Source organism: Papaver somniferum, chromosome 9 (assembly GCF_003573695.1).
Source record: "Papaver somniferum cultivar HN1 chromosome 9, ASM357369v1, whole genome shotgun sequence".
Classification (NCBI taxonomy): domain Eukaryota; kingdom Viridiplantae; phylum Streptophyta; class Magnoliopsida; order Ranunculales; family Papaveraceae; genus Papaver; species Papaver somniferum.
In genome coordinates this window covers 109,579,336-109,600,916 of record NC_039366.1, presented here as the reverse complement: position 1 = coordinate 109,600,916, position 21,581 = coordinate 109,579,336, and the positions used below count along the sequence as shown (strand labels likewise).

The 21,581-nt window shown below is 35.5% G+C and overlaps 2 protein-coding genes across 2 annotated transcripts; both read right to left on the bottom strand.

Moving 5' to 3' along the window:
* Positions 1-4,714: 4,714 nt before the first annotated feature.
* LOC113308853 (protein LURP-one-related 8-like) lies at positions 4,715-6,023 on the bottom strand. Its single transcript, XM_026557296.1, has 2 exons — positions 5,674-6,023; positions 4,715-5,580 (listed from the first exon to the last, which is right to left on the bottom strand). The coding sequence occupies exons 1-2, from the start codon at positions 5,929-5,931 to the stop codon at positions 5,206-5,208; spliced, it is 633 nt and encodes a 210-aa protein (XP_026413081.1). The 5' UTR covers positions 5,932-6,023; the 3' UTR covers positions 4,715-5,205.
* Positions 6,024-11,159: 5,136 nt separating this feature from the next.
* On the bottom strand, positions 11,160-12,528 carry LOC113308324 (protein LURP-one-related 8-like). The gene is made up of 2 exons (XM_026556801.1): positions 12,211-12,528; positions 11,160-12,123 (listed from the first exon to the last, which is right to left on the bottom strand). Exons 1-2 carry the CDS (start codon positions 12,451-12,453, stop codon positions 11,599-11,601), a joined length of 768 nt encoding a protein of 255 aa, XP_026412586.1. The 5' UTR covers positions 12,454-12,528; the 3' UTR covers positions 11,160-11,598.
* Positions 12,529-21,581: the final 9,053 nt, after the last annotated feature.

Genomic DNA, 21,581 nt, shown 5'->3' with positions numbered 1-21,581 from the left:
TTGTTAAACACAAATGAAATGTACCATCATTTAGATATGGGTAATCGTACCTAAACGTGTACACTTGGTTGGCTCAACAATAGTTAACCGAAGTTAGCTACATGAACACTTTTATATCAACCTTGTTCATCTTAATCACAACTAGTTCACAAATGAAACTAGTTATAAAGTTACTCAATTGTTTATATTGTCATAGAAGTATACAAGACACAATTGAAGTAAAATCGATTTTGAGTCACTCGAATCAATTCATGAACATTATAGCCACGGTTTGCAAAAGATTGCATTCCTTATTATATAAATGTATTTTTTCATGAACAAACTGATTTTAGAACTTAACCCACTCAAGTATGCAAACGGGTACACATACTTAGAGTTTTAGACTTGGTATGTCCGTTAGTATGCGAACAGGTACGCATACTGTCGTTCACGACCGAACTCAGTTGAATTAGTATGCAAACGGGTACGCATACTAAATTCCCAGACCTGAACTGTTAAGCCAGTACGCATACTAAGTTCCCGGACTTCAACTGTTAAACCAGTACGCACACGGGTATGCATACTATGGTTCCCGGACTTGGAATAACATGCAATAGTTAGCATACAAGTATGCATACTGTGCTATATCCAATCAATGGTTAATCGTTCTAAACTCCACTTTAATCGTTGAAACATTCTTGGAAGACGGGAATAGTTGTCTCACACAAACTATTAGCTTCAAAGAAATTTTCAAGTGATCAATAGATCAATACGAAACATTTCGAGTCCACATCAAATGACTGTCTGACACAAATCACGTAAGATGTTACCAGGCGATTTTCACATGATCATCTTTTGACTTTCGTCAAGAATAAAAGATGAACTTGGTTAAAGCGAAAGCTTACCAACACATATTTCGAGAAATATGTAAGCGAGTTAAACTCAACTCGAAATATAAAATGTGTATAATGTTAAGTCTATATAGTTATACGACTTTCTTCTCAATATGAGATAGAATAGAAATAGACTTACGAGTAATAGATGAGTTCAAGTCTCCACGTACCTTTTGTTGATGAAGTTCCACAAGCTCCCCTTAGTAGTTCTTCATCTTCAATAGATGAACGCCTTGAAGTCTAAAACTCAACTACACATTCTATCCTAATCCGAGACATAGCTATAAGTAGACTTGAAATCAAGACTTATAGTTTTGACAACTAACCTTGACAAACAAGCTTGAGATAGAAACACTTGCGAGTTCGACAGAGCAGTGCTCTAGCACTACGAAGCTGTATATACTCTACATATTGTATATAATACTCTAATGATGAGACATGATCATAGTATTAAGGAATTAATTAGACTAAGAAGTATAACGCTTATTTTTTGAACTTCGTAGATATGATATCGACATAATCTTGTATACAGTTTTATGATTATGTATACAGGTGTGTACGGTGAAAATTTCATCCTAGGAAACAATATTTTACATTTGTTTAAAGATAGTACATTCATGAACTTTTTTCGTGAATCGAAAGGCAAATCAATAGGTTTATTGGTCCATCTATTCATTGCTTATTCTTTGGTAGAACCGATCTTAACTCAGGTAATGTTCTTGGTATAACCGATCACAGTACCTAAACTTATGATTTGGTATGACCTGTCCTGGTTATTGGTGTAATCGATCCTAAGTAATCACTGTGAGATGGTATGACTGATCCTCGAATTGGTGTGACCGATCCTTATAATTGGTGTGACCGATCATAAGTATGTGTGACCGATCCTTGTAATTGGTGTAACCAATCCTAGTGACTGGTGTGATCAATCACAAGTAAATATCATGTTTAGGTAGAACTGATCCTAGTGATTGGTATAACCGATCCGAACCCATGTATGTGACTTGGTAGGAACGATCACAACTAACCATTGTGACTTGGTACGACTAATCAAATAGTAGTGTTGGAATACTGGTAGAACCAATTCTAAACTTGTTTGGAAGTGTGGTAGAATAGATTCCAAGAAGCAAATCCATGTAAATATGAAATAAGGATTCCAAGAATCAATTTATGTTTACATGAGTTGTGTTTAGCATAACATAGTATTAATAGATCTCACAGAGAATTTTTCCGATTTATCATAAATTCATTTAAGTTGATTATGCCCTTGATTCAAACAAATGAGATCCAATATGGCAGTCAAGTTGCATACCTCATTAATTTTAGTTTGAGTTAATCTTCTTTGAAACCCAAGTATCCAGAAACCTCCACTTGAGATGGTATTCACAGCCATTACAATTGACAAGTTCGTTGAGGAAGTCGTTTTATAATGAGATGGAAAAACTGTAGAGAACGAATATTCAACTAGCCAATGATCTTCCCAGATCAGAACTCAAGAGACATTCTGGACCTGCAAAGAAGTATTAGCTTTAAATAAGTCCAGTTGTTTGTAAACTCTTTTCCAAACACTAACTCCTTGGGGATTTTTTGGAGACTTTATTTCTTGCCAAAGCATGTAGAACCATACTTAGAAACAATGGCTCTACTCCATAATACTCTTTTTTCGGAGTTGAATCTCTGACACCACCACTTTGAGAGTAACAATGTATTCATTCTCCTTAATGATCCGTTGACATGGTTATATTGATATAATCTTCACATTTTAGCGTCATTTTTTCTGCTGAGCCCAACTGGCAATGAATTTGAAGTTAATTTTTTGGTGACATGTTCCTCATATAAAACTCTACATTCCTATCAAAAATGAGAGTATTCCGAAATACGAAACTTCATCATCCACAAATTTTAATTTCAACCGTTAATCTTCAACGGTTAATATTCAAAATCGTAGATGGCGGTTTTATACATCTCGGAATGCTCTCATTTTTGGTTGGAATGTAGAGACTTATAAGAAGAACATGTCACCAAAATATTAGCTTTAAATTCCTCGCCGTTTGGGTTCAGTGAAAAAAAATATAACCATGTCAACAAATTATGTCAATATAACCATGTCAACGGATCCTTCCCCTTGTTTAAATTTGCGTTGTTTAATTCGTGAGGGATGAGATTATAATTTAAGCTTTTCTTTTCACCTAAAAAGGAAAAAAGATTAAAGAGAGATAAAAAAAAAGTAAAGTTACAGAATGGTCATACTTTTTGTAATTCGTTCACAAAATGGTCATACTTTTGTAATTCGTTCACAAAATGGTCATGCTTCCATCTGATTTAACACTTCTGAATAAAACAGTGTTATCTTTTCCCAAAATAGCCTCCCAAAATACCCTTTCCATTTAACTAATTGGTTGAAGTGGTGGTGATGAAGCGGTGGTGGTGGTGGTGGAAGCTTAATATTCTTCGCTAAAACCCATAGGGGAAGCGGTGAACCCTTTGGGTGAATGTGGTGTAGCGATCCTGAATGCGGTATCACGAACCTGAATGCGGTGTAACGATATGTAAGCGGCGGCACCACCACCTACAAATAGCACCACTGTTAAAACCATTATAATGAAGGAGAAACTTAAAATTATGTAGGAAGGGAATAGTAGGAATGACACATGGGTAATTTTATTAACATATTTAACTGTGAGTCATCACTTAACTCTCTTTTTAACAAAAGTATAACCATTTTGTTAATATTTTGTAACTTGTAGGATGTTTTTGTGAATCGGATCCTAATACTAGGATTGTTTTATACATTTTCCTAAAAAAAAAAAAAATTCACTGCTCATAAAAACTTTACATAAATCAAAAGTATAACTAATCTTTGGTAGGATCATATCAAAGTCTCTCTTATAATTTATTTTTCTGACTCCCACAGAATTCTGAAATTTTCAATACCCAAATAAAATTACGCTGAAATACTTTGAAATTGAAAAACATGTGGAGTCTAATACACCAAAAACATGTGGAGTCTAATACACCCACTTATCTCAATGAGGTCTGTTACTATGTGGGTTCAGACCAAAATACGTAGGTGAATCGGCCTTCAACCACGGTCAAACATCATTTCTGTATGTCTGTACCAAGGTAGTATTTTACATATATATCCACCCAGAGTGAAGACCTAATTACTGTTGAACTTTTTCAAATAAAAAACCTTGAAATCTCTTCATTTTTGTTACTTTTGAAAAGTACTATTAATTTAGCGAGTTAACACAGGTCGACTAATTATTTTTTTCCTAACAGAGACAGACAGCATACATACCCTACCTTTGTCGAATGCTACGTAAATGTACAAATTTCATCACCCCCTGTCAACTGATAGGTGCTATTACTCTATTGGTACTGATATGATCCCACTCTGAAGATGCAATATTTGAAGTGCGACATTTCCATGTGCTTGTGCGAAAGAAGTAATTCATCTTGTGTGGTCTAAACATAGAGCCAAGAAAATGACAAAAATCGGTTGGATTAATGACGGAAGGTTTAGAATCTCTAGATGCTTTGAGTTGGGAACATTTTGAAGAGTTTGAAGAGGATGAAACGTCATTTCGTGATCCCGATCCTATCCAGTAATCCTAATCCAATAAAATCATCACTTTTGTGATCCTTTTTTTTTTAGCATTTAGCTGCAAACATTACAAGTAACTCTTTTGAGGATATATACATATACTTCATTTCCCTTCATCCAATGAAAGGAAAAAAAAACAGCCTAGGAATTAGTCCACACAGAATTTTAAAGCATTGGTTTTGATTTGATGAAGAAGGTTGGTGGTATCCTATAACTGAAGGATGAAACATAACCATGATGTATGTCTGCCTTGTGGTTAATTTGTAGTTAATCTGAAAAAGGAACAACAAAAAACAAACATGCATGCCAGTCCTTTTCTTAAAAATTGAGATGTATACACCATAACAACAAATGGTTCTGAGTTGCAATTAATTTAGGTGCCAAAACTCCGTAAATGCAGCTGATCAGTCTGCGTGTTTAGTTTCCCCTGAGGCGCTGGAATACCACGCAATTTGGTAAAGCTCTCGGTAGTCAGCCATAATGATAACTTCACTTTGTTTGGGATTTCAGATTGTTATTTGCTCCAACTCACTATCTTGAGCTAGCATCATCTAGTTGCAGCTTCCTTAGCCAACCATGCTCTGCATGAGGTATTTCAGCAACAACTGCAATCCCATTTAAAGGCTTCTCCCGTAAGGTCCTCTTTGGTTCCGATTGCCGGTATTGTTCTCAATATCCAATTTCCAAGTATAAGTATATCCGATCTGAAGTGTATGCCGGTATTAATCACCCTAAACTAATTGATCTTCTCAGTCCGAACATTTGCTCCATTAATATAACAAGAGCCATCGCAACTGTCTGATTAAGTTCAGGTTGTACAATCAACGAAAATACATCACCACCAAATGATATACCTGTTTTAGCTTCTTTCCTTTGAATTTCAGCTACAAGTCTTTTTCTGTTATCATACACAGCCACTCGCCGTTGTGCATACGATCCAATAATCTCATATATCAGCTGATTCTTATTGTTACTTTGGCAAGACATCACGTGAGCTAAGTTCTTTGATGCCAAGAAATTCACGGGCTTTTTCACCATGAATATTGGACTAACTGAAGCTTCCCCGTCGAACACCATCCAATTATCTGCCAAACTCAATCTCTGTAAAGAAAATTAACAAAAGGAAATTAGACGCCGTTAATAAATCATGAATAAGGCCCATGGAAACAGATAAATGACCGGAGTCATGCTCACCTTACGACGGATTATAAGAAGAGATTTTCCTATGCCATCCATTAAAACGATTTCTTTTTTCCCAGATTGATAATTATCAACACGAAAGACGAGATTTCCTTTAGTATCAAAAACGGTATAACCGTCACAGTTGAAGATAAGTGATTTTTTCCATACTGTTAATACCTCCATCTGTCTGTCTGAAACATGTCTGGGGATTTCTGTGGGTTTTGCTGTTGTTGCATTTGGATCATTCGCATTTGGATAAACCTTTGGCATGGTTGTTAATATTCGGAGCCGATTAAAGAGAGGAAAAGGTATCGTGAAGTGGAAGAAATATTTAGAGTGAGTTTGCAGATTTGTGCTTGGAGAAAATGTAGTATTTATAATTTTTTGAGGCGCGATGATCCGATCTTTACTTAAAAGTTGGTGAAAGAATTAATCGTATTTGCTTACTTGTGGAAGTAGAAGATTTGATGGGCATGGACAAACTTGTGGTCATGGGTGATGCCACGTGTGATTAATATTAAAATTTTATGAAATGAAGAGTTCGAAAATGCTATTCGCCTCACTGTTATCCACCGCCTTATTACAATATAAATCCCAAATCTAAGTTCAGATTCTTAAATTGGGTTCACCATTTTCGAGATGTGGATTTTACAAAATGCACTGCATGAGAGTCTGAGACACAGGTGGAAATAAAGATAAATCTTCTGAGTTATTCTAACTTCAGTTTAATCAGAATTAGAAAATATCTCTTTATAATAAAGATATTTCAACAAATTTAAGTGACAAAAAAAGTACTCCCTCCATCCCACATTAGTTGAGCCAATTGATTTTGAATTTTGTCCCACAAATAGATGAGTTATTTCACTAATCAAGGGATATTTCCAAAACTACCTTTTTAATTGATTATTGTACCATAAAAAATATGTATAATTTGATAGTCATGTTTATATTCGTTACGTAGTTGTTTTAAAATGTTTTTCAACAGTATAAAGTTTACGAAAAACCGTGGTATAGCTTAAGAGATAAATCATTTATAAGTTTTACTCACAAGTTATTATCTATAAGGACATACTGGTAAAAAACACTTAAACATACTCCTCTTTTCTCCTTGCCTTAATAATTGTGCAAACTACAAATGGCTCAATTAATGTGGGACGGAGGGAGTAGAATTTAGAGATTACTTAACCCTAGATCATGGGTATTCTAGGGGGAAGGAGGGAAGGCCAATAATGGCATGCAGTAGTTCTTAAGCAAAGAAGGAAAGAAAGGATTGAAAGGAAATATTGATGACCAGCATCCTTCAGTAATATCGATAATTGCCTTGCAGCAGGATTTTCCAATAATTTGAACTTGCAAAGTTGCGAAAAAGGTGACCACCTCTTTTTTGCACCGCTCCACACTCCGAAGTTTTGAGAATAAGCATTCTCCAACTACTTGATCATTTTGTTTAGAAGATACCGCTAAACCACCAGTTGACGAAGTTGACAATGCAGATGAGTGAGGCTGAATAACTTCACAGAGTTGCTTGAGCTGATTGGGCAAATTGTTTAGGAACCCGAAGTGGCGGGATTCGATTTTTGGAAAGGTGAATTTTGGCAAACATTTTTCGCCAACCTTAAATATGACCACGCAACAAGAGGATACAATATTGAGTGGTACATGAGGGTAGAGATAAGTCAGGTAAACATTTGCAGCACATTGTACTATCTGTGGGGATACTGACATGCATCCCAAGAGATCAAATTCTTGAAGTTCCATATTTTGAGTTTGGAGGTAATCAGCACTAGGTGTTGTTGGTGCGGCCACGGGCACAGGCAAATACTCGTCCACGATCTGTGCGCGGTTTTTTTGGGCTGTTGTTGAAGAGACGATAATCGACATCATTAACACTGTTATGCAGGTCGCCTCAAAGACTGGTACTGATAGTGTTCTTCTGCCATTCTGTCGATCCTTTCTCATCATCAGTGTCATCTTGGCAAGAAATACCTATCGGATCAATGTGCACGCCTGTGGATTGGGTATGAAGGTGGAGATCAGGTTGGTATACGTTCTTATAGTAGTGACAGATGTGAACTCCAACAAGACAAATAACGTACATCATCAATGGATGTTGGCAACGTTTATCTGTTTATGAACATTTACTTGGTGTGTTTGATATCTTAACTTGGACATCAGTTTTCGGGCTAAGCTAGGAAATTTTAGGCAGGATCTTTATGGCAATAGTAATTAGTAAGTACGTTCTTCATTTCAAAAGTAAATAATACTAAAGTAATATTGGTAACTGATTGAAGAGAGGAACAAGTATTGTGAAGTGGAAAAACAATAATTTATAAAGGGGATACCAGTTCTGCTAAGTGCTGATACCGTTTTATATAGGACAAAAAAATCCTACCGATCCTGACCGTTGGATCGGTGAAATGGTATCGGCATAGGACTGGTATCCCCTTTTATAAATCGTGGGAAAAACTTGTGGTGAATGGTGATGCCAAGAGTGATTAAAAAATTTTATGAAATGAAGAATTTAAGATTTCAGTTCTTTACAATATTTTTGTGAGGGGAATGCTTTGGGCGGTTTGTGCGACTTTTGTGCGGACTATAATAGTGTAGCGCATATGGTTTCTCCAATTATCCATTGCATTAAACTGGATAGAATTTTCACTTTTATCATAGAATAGAACACATGAATTTTAATACGTGTTTACAGAGTACTCTCCGTCTCTCGTCTCTAAAAGATAGGCAGGTTTATGTGTAAGAAGAATTTACACACAAATCTACCTATCTTTTAGAGACGGAGAAAGTAATAAATTGTGAACAGTGGTTTGATTATATCTAAAATCTCCATGACTATTGGCTAAAAGACTACTGGCTAAAACCCAGTCAATAAATACACATCTTCCTTTATATGTTTTTTTAGTGTTTTCAAATTGTAATTGACGCGTTTCCACACTTATTCGACAAAATAAAGCATTCGCTCATCCAATAACACTAAGCCTTGCTTCATAACATTAAGAAAAAACAAAAAAAACATTAAGCCTAGGAACATGAATGATATATTTACATTAAATTTGTGACGACGAAACAAAAGTTTAAAGGAATCCGAGGACGAGATAATTATAGCCAGGTGTTTACCATTAAAAATCAACGATGATGATATGATGATGTCCACACGACTCAACCCTTAATCAGTTTTATTTTATTTTAGAAAAATATACAAATTATAAGTTAGAAAAGGACACCGAGCGGATTTAGGGGGAGCCAAAGCTATAGGGAGGACTGCTGATTTTATAGTAGCCAAAAATATTGTGAGCTTGAGGTTTATCATGTTTCTGTCATTGATAAAGGATTTACCTCTTGGTTGGGAGCCCTCTGGCTGTCCTAGGACTGACTGCATCCTCCATATATTTTTCTCTTGACTCTTTCTACTCCAGCGAGCCATTTAGGCAAAAGGCATGGCCAGATTGATACAGTGTGTTTCTTTGTATTGTCACTCTCATTTATGAATGAGGACAGACAACAGATAAACCCTACCTTTGTCGAATGAGACGTAAATGTACAAATTCCATCATCCCCCTGTCAATTGATAGGTGGTGCTACTACTATTGCCCTATTGGTACTACTGATGATATCCCACTCTAGAGATGCAATATTTGAAGAGCGACATCTCCATGAGCTTGTGCAAAAGATGTTATTCATCTTGTGTGGTGTAAATACAGAGCCAAGATAATGTCAAAAAATCAGTTGGATTTATGAAGGAAGGTTTGGAATCTCTCGATGTTGCCTCGAGTTGGGAACGTTTGATCAGAGTTTGAAGAGGATGAAATGTCATTTCTCATGATCCTAAAACCATCACTGTTGTGATCCTTTTATTTTAGCATTTAGCTATAAATATTACAAGTAATATCTCTTTTGAGGATATACACAATTCATTTTCCTTCATCCATTCAAAGGAAAGAAAACAGCCTTGAAATCCCATGTTAGTTCACAACAGCTAAGACTGTTGGCCCTAAATATACAAAGAAAATTGCAAAGCCTATTTGATTAAGTAGTTTGGTATTATATATGAGAGCGGAAGGTTGAAACATAACCGTGATGTCTGCCATGTGGTTTACTTGTAGTTTATTACAAAAAGAAACAACAAATTAATGGTTCGGATGACAATCCCTTTCTTAAGAATTTCAGATGTTTACACCACAAATGCAAGTTGCTAAATATCATGGTGGCATCCTTTAAAAGATATGGCAACAGAGTGCTCTGTTTGCATGTTTTTATGTGGATTTTGTGGAAAGACATATTTTAGTGCTTAGGTATACGTGGTTGACAACTCCTTGGAGCATATCATTATGCAACCATCAAAATTCATTAAACACAATCAAAGCGGAACAAAGTCTAACACCGAGATGCTAGCCAAGCGGTTAGTAATTCTATTCTTAGGATTTCTCCAACTGAAGCTTACGGCCCTCAAACCGAATCGCGTCTTCTGATACCAAGTTTTATAAACCTGACCTAACAAAATGGTCAAGTAACCACCCAAGAAGTGGCAAGTACACATGGACGCATAAATATCATACGGAAAGAAAACACAAAACAAGACTCTTGAATTTTGCTGTCGAGACAGTATAAGTTACTTGACCTGCATGAAAACAAAGTTCAATTTCGTATTTCAAACACTTAATGCCTTGGATAGCTTTTGTAGAACAATGTAATGGATCATGGATGTTTGCAAATTTGACGAGTCATATTTATCAAGAGTGTCGAAAACCAATATAAAGGAAAACAAGAAAGTATGTCCATGGTTCGTCCAAAGTGTGTTAGAAAAATATCCAAGCCGACGCTCATGTGATTCGACGGACAGGCATCCCAAACGCATCCAACAAAATTCAAGCCTGACCAGCGAATTCCGCCGCACGCGTCGATTTTGGACAGCGAGTGTTGCACACGTCGAATTCGGATAGCGGACATTGTGAAGGATAATAGTCCCACACTGTTAATATCCCTTTAATAACTTAAAATATAATATGGAAGGGTCACTCCACTCATTGCCAATTGATTTTGAGTTGGATGCCCGTAGACTTTAATTGACATTAATATGGTGTCTTTGAGATTCATAGAGCCCAGAGTGACCCGCCAACTAGGACAGAAAGAGGCTAATGGAATTATGGAAACCATGGAGATCCCAAGTTCCGCCTAACCCACACTTCTTATGCGCATGATAGAACTGAGATAAAGGTCTCGATAGACTTGCAAGCGCATTTTATATGCATGAATGGACTATTCCATCCAGCTTTTTCTCAACCGGTCTCGAACCCTATTTACAATCTTCAGCAATTCATGGAATCATGGGGTGATGCCGTAAAGGTTTCTGATAATTCTACTTGTATTAGCTTGGTCATTAAAGTGAGTTAAAACTAAGCAATATAATGCACTGTATACAGAGATTCAAAGAACGCTCGTAACCTAGACATGACCTTACTGGGGCATTGCATAGCACGGTGTCAATCTAAAGAAAAAATGGTGAAGCGGTTTCAATTTATTCGACCTTGACCTTATGAGAAATACATAGAATGTAAAACAATTCAATTGGGCTTCACCGACGAGGCCACAAAGAAGTCTCACACATCTAGTAGCTGCAATCAAGTTTGAAAAACAGCGGGAAACGCGTTTTCATAGGACCATGGTCATTTGACCAGAGACGTCAAAATAAAGAACCTTTGTTTCTTTTTCGTCCACTTTTGTGCAGACTCCGCTGAAGAATGTGTATTTGACAATTTGGTAAAGCTCTTGGTTTACATCTCGTCGGTCATAATGATGACTTTATTTGGTGTCCCAGGTTTCTATTTGCTTCAACTCGTTATCTTGAGCTAGCATCTGGTTATAGCTTTCCTTAGCCAACCATACTATCCGGCATGAGGTATTTCAGCAACAACGGCAATCTCTCATTTAAATTCCTCTTTTGACCTGATTGCCAGTATTGTTTTCAATATCCAATTTCCGATATGATGTGGATGTCAGTCGAGGAATTAAAGATGATGGTTTGAATTTCAGGAAATATACGTATATCAGTGCACTATCACACCGTTCATCACCCAAGGCTTCTTTAATCACCCTAAACTGATCGATCTTCTTAATCCGAACATTTGTTCCATTAATATAACAAGAGCCTGTCTGATTAAGTTCAGGTTGCACTATCAGCTTAAAAACATCACCACCAAATGATACACCTGCTTTAGCTTCTTTCTTCTGAATTTCAGCTACTAGTCTCTTTGTGTGATCATATACAGCCATATGCCGTTGTGCATAAGATCCACTAATCTCGTAAATCAAACTCTTATTGTTACTCTGGCAGGATGTAACGTGAGCTAAGTTCTTTGATGCCATTAAATTCACGGGCTTTTTCACCAGGAATATTGGACTACTCGAAGTTTCTCCGTCGAACACCATCCAATTATCTGCCAAACTCAATTTCTGTAAACACAATTAACAAAAAGAAAAATTAGACGCCATGAAATAAAAGGCTCTTGGAGACAGATAAATGACCGGAATTATGCTCACCTTACGACGAATTATAAGAAGAGATTTTCCTATGCCATCCATTAAAACAATTTCTTTCTTCCCAGATTGATAATTATCAACACGAAAGACGAGATTTCCTTTAGTATCAAAAACGGTATAACCGTCACAGTTGAAGATGAGTGATTTTTTCCATACTGTTAATACCTCCACCTGTCTGTCTGAAATATGTCTGGGGATTTCTGTGGGTTTTGTTGTTGTTGAATTTGGATGAACCTTTGGCATGGTTCTTGATCTGTATAAGTAATAGGTCTAATATTGGCGAGCGATTAAAAATAGAATAAGTACTGTGAACTGGAAGAAATATTTGGAGTTTGAGATTTATGCTTGGAGAACATGCAGTATTTATAGTTTTTCTGACGAGGGATGATGCCATCTTACTTAAAAGTTAGTGAAAGAATTAAGTGAAAAATACTAGAACCCCTACTATATGGGTTCAATATATAGAAGCCCCATAAAATGGATCCTTCATTATCAACTCCATACTTTAGGAAAATGATACTGCTAGGCCCAAAAAATCAAATTTTTTTCAGATCTGGCCCATAATTAATTATTATGAATTTTAATAATGACAACACTACCCTTTACTATATATACAAGAGGAATCTCAGTAGATATTTTCATTTATCTGTTTTTTTTCTCTCTCTCTTCTCCTTTCATTTTCTCTTTCAGCTCCGGCGGAAAAACCCTAGAAAACTTCTTCGTCGTCTCCAAATTTCACCGATCTTCATTTTTTTCATCGATTTCATCTCCGTAATCTCATATTTCGAAATTATTCATCGATTTATCATCATTTTAAGCTTAGATTCATCCATTTCGTAATCCAAAACCTATAAAAATTCAGTGAAATGTCTGTGAAATTAACTCATAATGCGATTTCTGCTATTCTTAGAGGCGATTCAAACTTAAAACCTCTAGTTCGAGTATTTAGATAGAAAATCTACTGGTAAATCACAAGATCGGCTTCAATTACTTGTTTCTGACTCAGTTTCGTCTCAATATGCTGTTTTAGCAACTCAGTTGAATGAGAAAGTGTTCAATGGCGATATTCGTAAAGGATTTGTGGTTCAATTGATTGACTACATGTGTAATATTAAGTTTTCTCTTAATTCCGATCTAATTTTAGGCTTGATTTCAATTTTTTGGTGTTACGAATCTTTGAAATGATTCTTAGTAGGTTTAAACTAATACAGGTGTTGCTTAAACTAGAACTTTATACCGTGTTTTGTTGTGTTTGAATGATTTTGATTGTGTTTTGTGTTGGATGTGGAATTGTTGCAGGGAAGGTGATACAGAGAGGCTCAAAAATTACTGGAAAAGTTGTTTATCCATTAACAAAGACAGTACACATCGTATGTTTGAGAAAAGGCATGAATGAGCTCTTCTTCACTATTTCAAGCTCATCTGATTCTTGTTGAGTCTCTATGCAAGTGTTATTCCTGCAATTGTTTTGCCATGAGTTATTGGATTGGATTTTTTAATCTTAAATTAATAAAATGAACTCAAGCGACAATAACAGCTTCAATCATTTACATTTTGTTGGAACAAGAAGCTTGAGAGCCTTGAGGTAAACTAATTCCTCATGATGTATTAATATTTCCTCCTGATTTTATGATTCTTATAACTTTGACTTGCCGTACGTGTTTCGGTGATTGACACTCTAAGCATCATCCTTGACAGGCACTAAAGAACACATTTAAGAAATTGGACCATGACGTAAATATACAAGAGTTTTTTGGCACAAGGTATGTATGACTTTAAGCATTGTCGAGAGACACTCTGTAGACTTACCATCAAGTGTCTTTTTTAACACCATTCACCATTTTTTCTTTACCAGACCAAAAACCAGATATCACCCTTTTAATAGGAAAACAAGAGAGAAGGGTCCATTTTTGCAGTACTCAAGCTGTTGAGGTATGCCTCACGAATGACAGTAACTATATCATTCATTTTTATTTTATTTTATGGAATTCAATATGTACTCCATGTTGTCATAAGTAAATGTAATACTGACAGGTGCTGACAAATCAGTCGAGACTCTTGCAAGCTCAACTATCGGAAATGCGTAATAGACTGAGGTGCCACTCCATAAATATTTCTCATCTCAATTATTTGGTTGTTGTTTGTATTAGCGGTCATGTACTTAATTATTTGAATTTCACTTACCTCATTGCACTAGCCCCCAAACTGATGTTTAAATGAATGTAGGGCCCTCTGCCTTCTTGAACTATAAAATTATCCATTTGTGTCAGCCAACACTGCTTACTTGTTGCAGCTTGCTATACAAATTCAAAATTTGGATAATTATATGATTAAGTTTGCGGTCGGCTGCACTGTTTCGGCTGTTGGAAGGATCCAAATAAGATAAACAATATAGAGGATCTAACAATAATGGAAAATTCTATCAAGGAATCACTTGCTCGGGTCAGATTACATAAGGTATGGTTATATTTTTGATTGATTATGTTTCCTTCACTTAGTTATTTTGTGGTATTATCAGCTATTCATGGTCTAACTGTATTGATATTGGCATTTTTTGTGAAAGGAAAATTTTGGGAAGCAACCACTTACGCCAGTAGATTGTGACCAGGTAGCAATGTGTCGTCAATTTTATTTCTGATCTTAAAAGTATAAATACAGATATGGTTTAATCTTGTTAAGTTATTCCATTTTGTAGCTCCCGAATGGAATGAATCTTCCACCTTGTAGTTACATACTTTCCTTTGGATTTGTTTTAAGCTAGGCATGTAGTTATTGGATTGGATCCAGACGTGGCTTGTGCAGATTCGAATGACTTACATATGTAACTAACAATTACACATGCCATATGCATGTGTAACTGCTGATTACATATGAATTTTTGTATGTATAAGGGTCTTAGAGCAATACTGCTGGTATGTCCTTTTGTCAGTTTTCAATAAAAAAATTTCATTGATTGGTTGGTACATTTCATAGTTCATGTTGTTTAGGAACAATGTTAGCATCTTTCATCTGTTTTACTAGTGTATGATCAGTTAGTGGCGGTATGCTGTTGTAACTTTTAAATCCACTGCAGATACCATGGTGTGCGCTTGATGAGATTAATGCTGGAGTTTATAATGGACGTATGCGTGATTCTAACTTGGCAAGCTAAGATTGATCTGTTTTTTACATATCAATTGCTGAGTGTGTTAACTTGGAAGTTAAAAGTATGTGTAGCTACTAGTTACACATGCTAATTAGATGTGTAACTTTTAGGTACACTAACTAAATGGATGTGTAGCTACTAGTTACACATGCTAACTGATAGACATTAAGAAGCTTCAAGAAGCAGGAGTTTACACCTGCAATAGATTGACGATGCATACCAAAAAGATAAAACTCACTTTTTGATTTTGAATCTTAAGTTCTTGAGAATGTCATGGTTTTGTCAAAATTTTAAATGATTTTCTCTTTTTTTTGTAGAGTTTAAATGGTCTTTAAAGGATTATTAAAAGCCAAAGTCGATAAAATCTGTGAAGCAGCCGAGAAAATAGTGTAAGTATTAAATCATCTTCCTAAAACTCTGGATTTTGGATTTGTTGATTGTGATTTTCTTTTCATTTTGCTCATTTCTTAATATTGCATATGTAACTCCCAGTTACACATTTCATATCATGTGTAACTCCAAATTACATGCATTTTATGTGTACCAGCTGATTAACATGCTTGTTTTAAGAGTGTTTAGTTAGTGAATTTCATTTTAGATTGGTAGATGTAATAGCAGCCTAATGATGGATTTGTTACTTTGGTCTTACTATAATGCAGTCCTTGAGCCAAATCCAAATGACCCTGTGTCTGCCTATATGCAAGTAATGGAAATGGTAAATTGTTAGTCATTCTAGTTTGTTAATGAGCTATGTTCGTGGATTTCAGGTGACACGTTTTGTCGGTGATGTTGTCTCTCCAGTAAATCTCGTGACCTGCGTCCTTTCTACTTTGCTTTCTGTATCCTGTCTTAAATGAAGTCCATTGTATTTAGCTCGTATGCTTTCCTTAGTAATTAGGAAACATTTATAGCTCGTATTCGATTTAGATGTTTCCTAGTAGACCTTGTGATATACACAAGTTATTTATATATGTAACTCATGTTATTTATATGTGTAACTTCTGGTTACACATGTTATATGCTTGTGTAACTCCTAATTACACAATTAGGATGCATGTTTAACTGCACATCACACAAGCCATATGCATGACAATTTGCACGTTTAACTAGCATTGACAGACTATGGATGTGGAACTAGTAGTTACACATGCTAATTAAATATGTAACTTCTATGTACACAAGCCAAATAAATGTGTATCTACTAGTTACACATGCAAATTAGATGTGTAACTTATAGTTACACATGCTAATTTGATGGGATATGCATATGTAACTTATAGTTACACATGCTAATTTGATGGGATATGTTATAGTGGTTATATTTATGAAATTGAGAAAACAACATCAAGTCCTAGTAGTAGGGAGTAGTAGTGGATGCAGATTAGACTAATTAGATGCAGGTTATACTTATAGTTACACATAATAATTAGATGTGTAATTTCTAGTTACACATGATGATTGTATGTGTAACTTATGCTAATATGCATGTGTAACTATTGTTTACATGTGTAACTACTGATTACACATGCATTTTGTTTTCCTGGGTTCATATCTATACCCTGCTGAATCAGTTGTGTGATCATTTTTTGTGATATTAATGTGCTAGCACAAGGTTCCCAGGTGTTTGTATTATTCTGCCAGTATAATTACTGTCTGAAGCTTTACTTTCTGTTGCTTAAAATGTCCTTCGTCATCGATAATATGAAAATGGCTTAGGTACATCTAGACTAGCGCTGTAAAACGTCTTTCTGTTAATACAGTGCTAACAACGTCTTTCTGCTGAAGCAGTGATATCTTAATTAAGAGCTTCTCATTCACTTGCAAGGTTAACTGTATTATTTTATGACTGGTAATTGCTTGATAGTCACCTCTCGTTTTTGCTAGTGTTATTCATTTAGAGATGGATTTGCTGATTTTATGTTGACATATCTAAGTCAGATGCATGTGTAACTCCTAGTTACATAATTCAGATGCATGTGTATCTGCAAGTTACACATGTTAATTAGATGTGTAACTTTTACTTACACATACTGATTTTGTGTACACATATCAATATGTATGTGTAACTCCTAGTTACACTAGTCATATGCATGTGTAACTGCTAGCTACACTAGCCAGATGAATGTGTATCTCCTAGTTACACATGTTATATGCATGTGTAACTCTCAGTTACACAATTCAGATGCATGTGTAACCGCTAGCTACACTAGTCAGATGCTTGTGAAACTGAAATATACATTGTTTTATGTACTGTTCATTTTAATCGTATAAATACTGATTGCTTGTTGTTATATTTCAGGTTTTAGATAACTTCATAAAAGCTAATTGCTTAAACGTGGTAATGGTCTCGCTGGAACTGGAGTTGACGCTGAATACACAAGTCAGATGCATGTGTAACTCCTAGTTACATAATTCAGATGCATGTGTATCTGCAAGTTACACATGTTAATTAGATGTGTAACTTTTACTTACACATACTGATTTTGGGTACACATATCAATATGTATGTGTAACTCCTAGTTACACTAGTCATATGCATGTGTAACTGCTAGCTACACTAGCCAGATGAATGTGTATCTCCTAGTTACACATGTTATATGCATGTGTAACTCTCAGTTACACAATTCAGATGCATGTGTAACCGCTAGCTACACTAATCAGATGCTTGTGAAACTGAAATATACATTGTTTTATGTACTGTTCATTTTAATCGTATAAATACTGATTGCTTGTTGTTATATTTCAGGTTTTAGATAACTTCATAAAAGCTAATTGCTTAAACGTGGTAATGGTCTCGCTGGAACTGGAGTTGACGCTGAATACACAAGTCAGATGCATGTGTAACTCTCAGTTACACTAGATAGACACATATGTAACTCTCAATTACACTAAACAGATGCGTGTGTAACTTCTAGTTACACATGCTAAGAAATTATTGTAAATGAATATTAAAGTAATAACTTTTTTTTTTGTGTTTTTTTTTGATGTCTATTTATTTGCATATATATACAAGTGTAACTTTGCATTACACATATCATAAGGATGTGTAACTTCTGGTTACACATGCCATATGCATGTGTAACTTCTGTTTACACCTTCGCACTGTATTTTAATAATTTCGGGCCTAGATTTAATAATTTTGGGCCTAGACTTAAATTTTATTTAATTATGGGCTTGACAATATGCATAAGGGTATCAAGGTCTTTTAAAAACTCGGGGCCTAGATTTAAACTTTTTTTAATTAAGGGCCTCATATTATGGGTTATTCATGAGTTGGGCCTGAGCCTGTAAACAGTAAAATATAGAAGACATTGATGGGCATGGACAAACTTGTGGTGAAGGGTGATGCCACGAGTGATTAGAAATTAAGAATTTAAGATTTCCATTTTTTTTCTATATTTTTGTGAGGGGATTGCTTTGGGCGGTTTGTGCGACTTTGGTGCGGACCATAATAGTGTAGTGTATGATTTTCTCCAATTATCATCCTTCTTAAAATTATCCGCTGTATTAAACCGGATAGAGCTTTCATTTTTATCTACAAAAAAGTAGATCAGATAAGTTTGAATTCCCACTTAATGAGTCAATAGATTGCGAACAGGTGTTTGATTATATCTAAATCTCGATAACTATTGGCTTAATCTTTGAGTTATCTTTACGACAAACATTAAAGAAACTCATCTTCATTGGTTTGTTTAGTGCTTTTCCAGTTGTAATTGACGCGTTTCCACACTTTTTGGGCTAAAATCATAGATATATTTACATTAAACTTGTGATGATGAAATGAGAGTTTACAGGAATCCGAGGACGAGATAATTATAGCCAAGTTTTTACCATTAAAAATTTAATGATGACGATATGATGTCCACGCGACTCAATCCTTGATCAGTTTTATTCCAAGAAGAGGACACCAATTCGCACATATTTTAGAGAGATTCGAAACTATAAGAAGAACTGCTGATTTCATAGTAGCCCAAAATACTTGTATAGTCCCCGCGAGCTTGAGGTTTACCAAGTTTCATCATTGATAAAGGTTTACCTCTTGGTTAGGAGCCCTCTGGCTACCCTTGGACTGCGTCCGCCATATGTTGTTCTCTTGACTCTTTCTACTCCAGCGAGCTATTATTTTAAGGTAAAAGGCATGGCCACCAGCAAGCCATGATTGATACGAAGTGTCTATAGTATTGTCATTCTCAATTATGAATGGAGACAGACAATATACAAACCCTACCTTTGTCGAATGAGACGTAAATGTACAAATTCCATCATCCCCCTGTCAATTGATAGGTGGTGCTACTATTATTACTCTCTATTGGTACTACTGATGATATCCCACTCTAGAATGCAATATTTGAAGAGCGACATTTCCATGTGCTGGTGCAAAAGAAGTTATTCATCTTGTGTGGTTTAAATATGGAGCCAAGATAATGTCAAAAAATCAGTTGGATTTATGAAGGAAGGTTTGGAATCTCTCGATGTTACCTTGAGCTGGGAACATTTGAAGAGTTTGAAGAGGATGAAATGCCATTCTGCATGATCTTAATCCGATAAAACCATCACTGTTGTGATCCTTTTATTTTTAGCATTTAGCTATAAATATTACAAGTAATATCTCTTTTGAGGATATACACAATTCATTTTCCTTCATCCATTCAAAGGAAAGAAAACAGCCTTGAAATCCCATGTTAGTTCACAACAGCTAAGACTGTCGGCCCTAAATATACAAAGAAAATTGCAAAGCCTATTTGATTAAGTAGTTTGGTATTATATATGAGAGCGGAAGGTTGAAACATAACCGTGATGTTTGCCATGTGGTTTACTTGTAGTTTATTACAAAAAGAAACAACAAACAACAAATAAATGGTTAGGATGACAGTCCCTTTCTTAAAAATCTCAGATGTTTACAACACAAATGCAAGTTGCTATATATCATGGTGGCAACCTTTAAAAGATACGGCAACAGAGTGCTCTGTTTGCATAGCTTTATGTGGATTTTGTGGAAAGACATATTTTAGTGCTAAACTACGTGGTTGATAACTCTTGCAACCATCAAATTCATTAGACACATTCAAAGCGAAACAATGTCTAACGTTGATGCCAGTCAAGCCGTTAGTAATTCTATTCTTGGGATTTCTCTAACTGAAGCTAGCCTCAGACGGAATTCCATCTTCTGCTACCAAGCTTATAAACCTGACCTAATGAATCGGTTGCGAGATCAACCGAGAGGCAAGCCGGCAAGGCATGAACACGTTGATGCAGAAATATCGTTTAAGAAAAAGGGAAAACACTTGAATTTTGCTATAGACAGTCGAAGTTACCTCACTTAAATGACAACAAAGTATTATTTCCGATTTAAGATGGTGCAGGTTCCGATGACATGGTTAGAATGACATTATCATGAGATGGTGACGCAATTTTTTCTATACAACTCAAATGACGATGAATTTAATGCTAATGTTTCGGTGACAAGTTCCTCTTATAAATCTCTGTACACTCCAACAAAAAATGAATGGATTCCGAGACGTATAAGATTACCATCTACCATTTTTAATAACAGTCGTTGAAGATTAACAGTTGAAATTAAAATTTGTGAAGGGTAAAATTTCTTATCTCAAAATACTCTCATTTTTGGTAAGAATGTAGAGCTTTATAAGAGGAACATGACACCAAAAGATTATCTTCAAATTCATCGGCATTTGGATTTGGTAGAAAAAATGGATTCACCATGATAATATAATAACCATGTCGTCGGATCCTTCCCTTTTAAAATGAAGAACAATTAATTGGGGGATAAAAAAAGGAATTGGGGGATATTGATTACTTCCCCCAACCCATGGTGTGTGCTAAGGGGTGATTTTTGTGTATGAAAATACTAAAATACTCTTTGATTAATTAAAAAACATTATGGAAAGACTACTATACCCTTTCCCCTAAAACTTAAAATCTAAAAACCAAACACATATCCCCCATTCTTCTCAGTACCGGCACTGACCTAGGTTTAGGTTTTTGAAAAGAAAAAAATTTCATCTTTTTTCATCGTTCTTCATCCGCTCTTCGTCGATTAATCGTCGATTCAAAAATTTCTTCGTCGATTAACCTACCCGAATCATAAACAATGCCTCCAAGAAAGAAAACGAATGCCCAATCGAACTCAAAATCGATTTCTCAACAAAAGCAGGAACAAATAATTGCTAAGATTGCTCAAGAGCAAGAAGAAGAACAAGCAGCG

What these genes read in the sequence shown, in the direction of transcription:
- LOC113308853 (XM_026557296.1), bottom strand. Translation starts at nt 5,931, where the DNA reads ATGCCAAAGGTTTATCCAAATGCGAATGATCCAAATGCAACAACAGCA. An exon ending in TTCTTATAATCCGTCGTAAG is followed by an intron (nt 5,581 to 5,673) that starts GTGAGCATGACT and finishes TTTTCTTTACAG; the next exon opens with AGATTGAGTTTGGCAGATAA.
- LOC113308324 (XM_026556801.1), bottom strand. Translation starts at nt 12,453, where the DNA reads ATGCCAAAGGTTCATCCAAATTCAACAACAACAAAACCCACAGAAATC. An exon ending in TTCTTATAATTCGTCGTAAG is followed by an intron (nt 12,124 to 12,210) that starts GTGAGCATAATT and finishes TTGTGTTTACAG; the next exon opens with AAATTGAGTTTGGCAGATAA.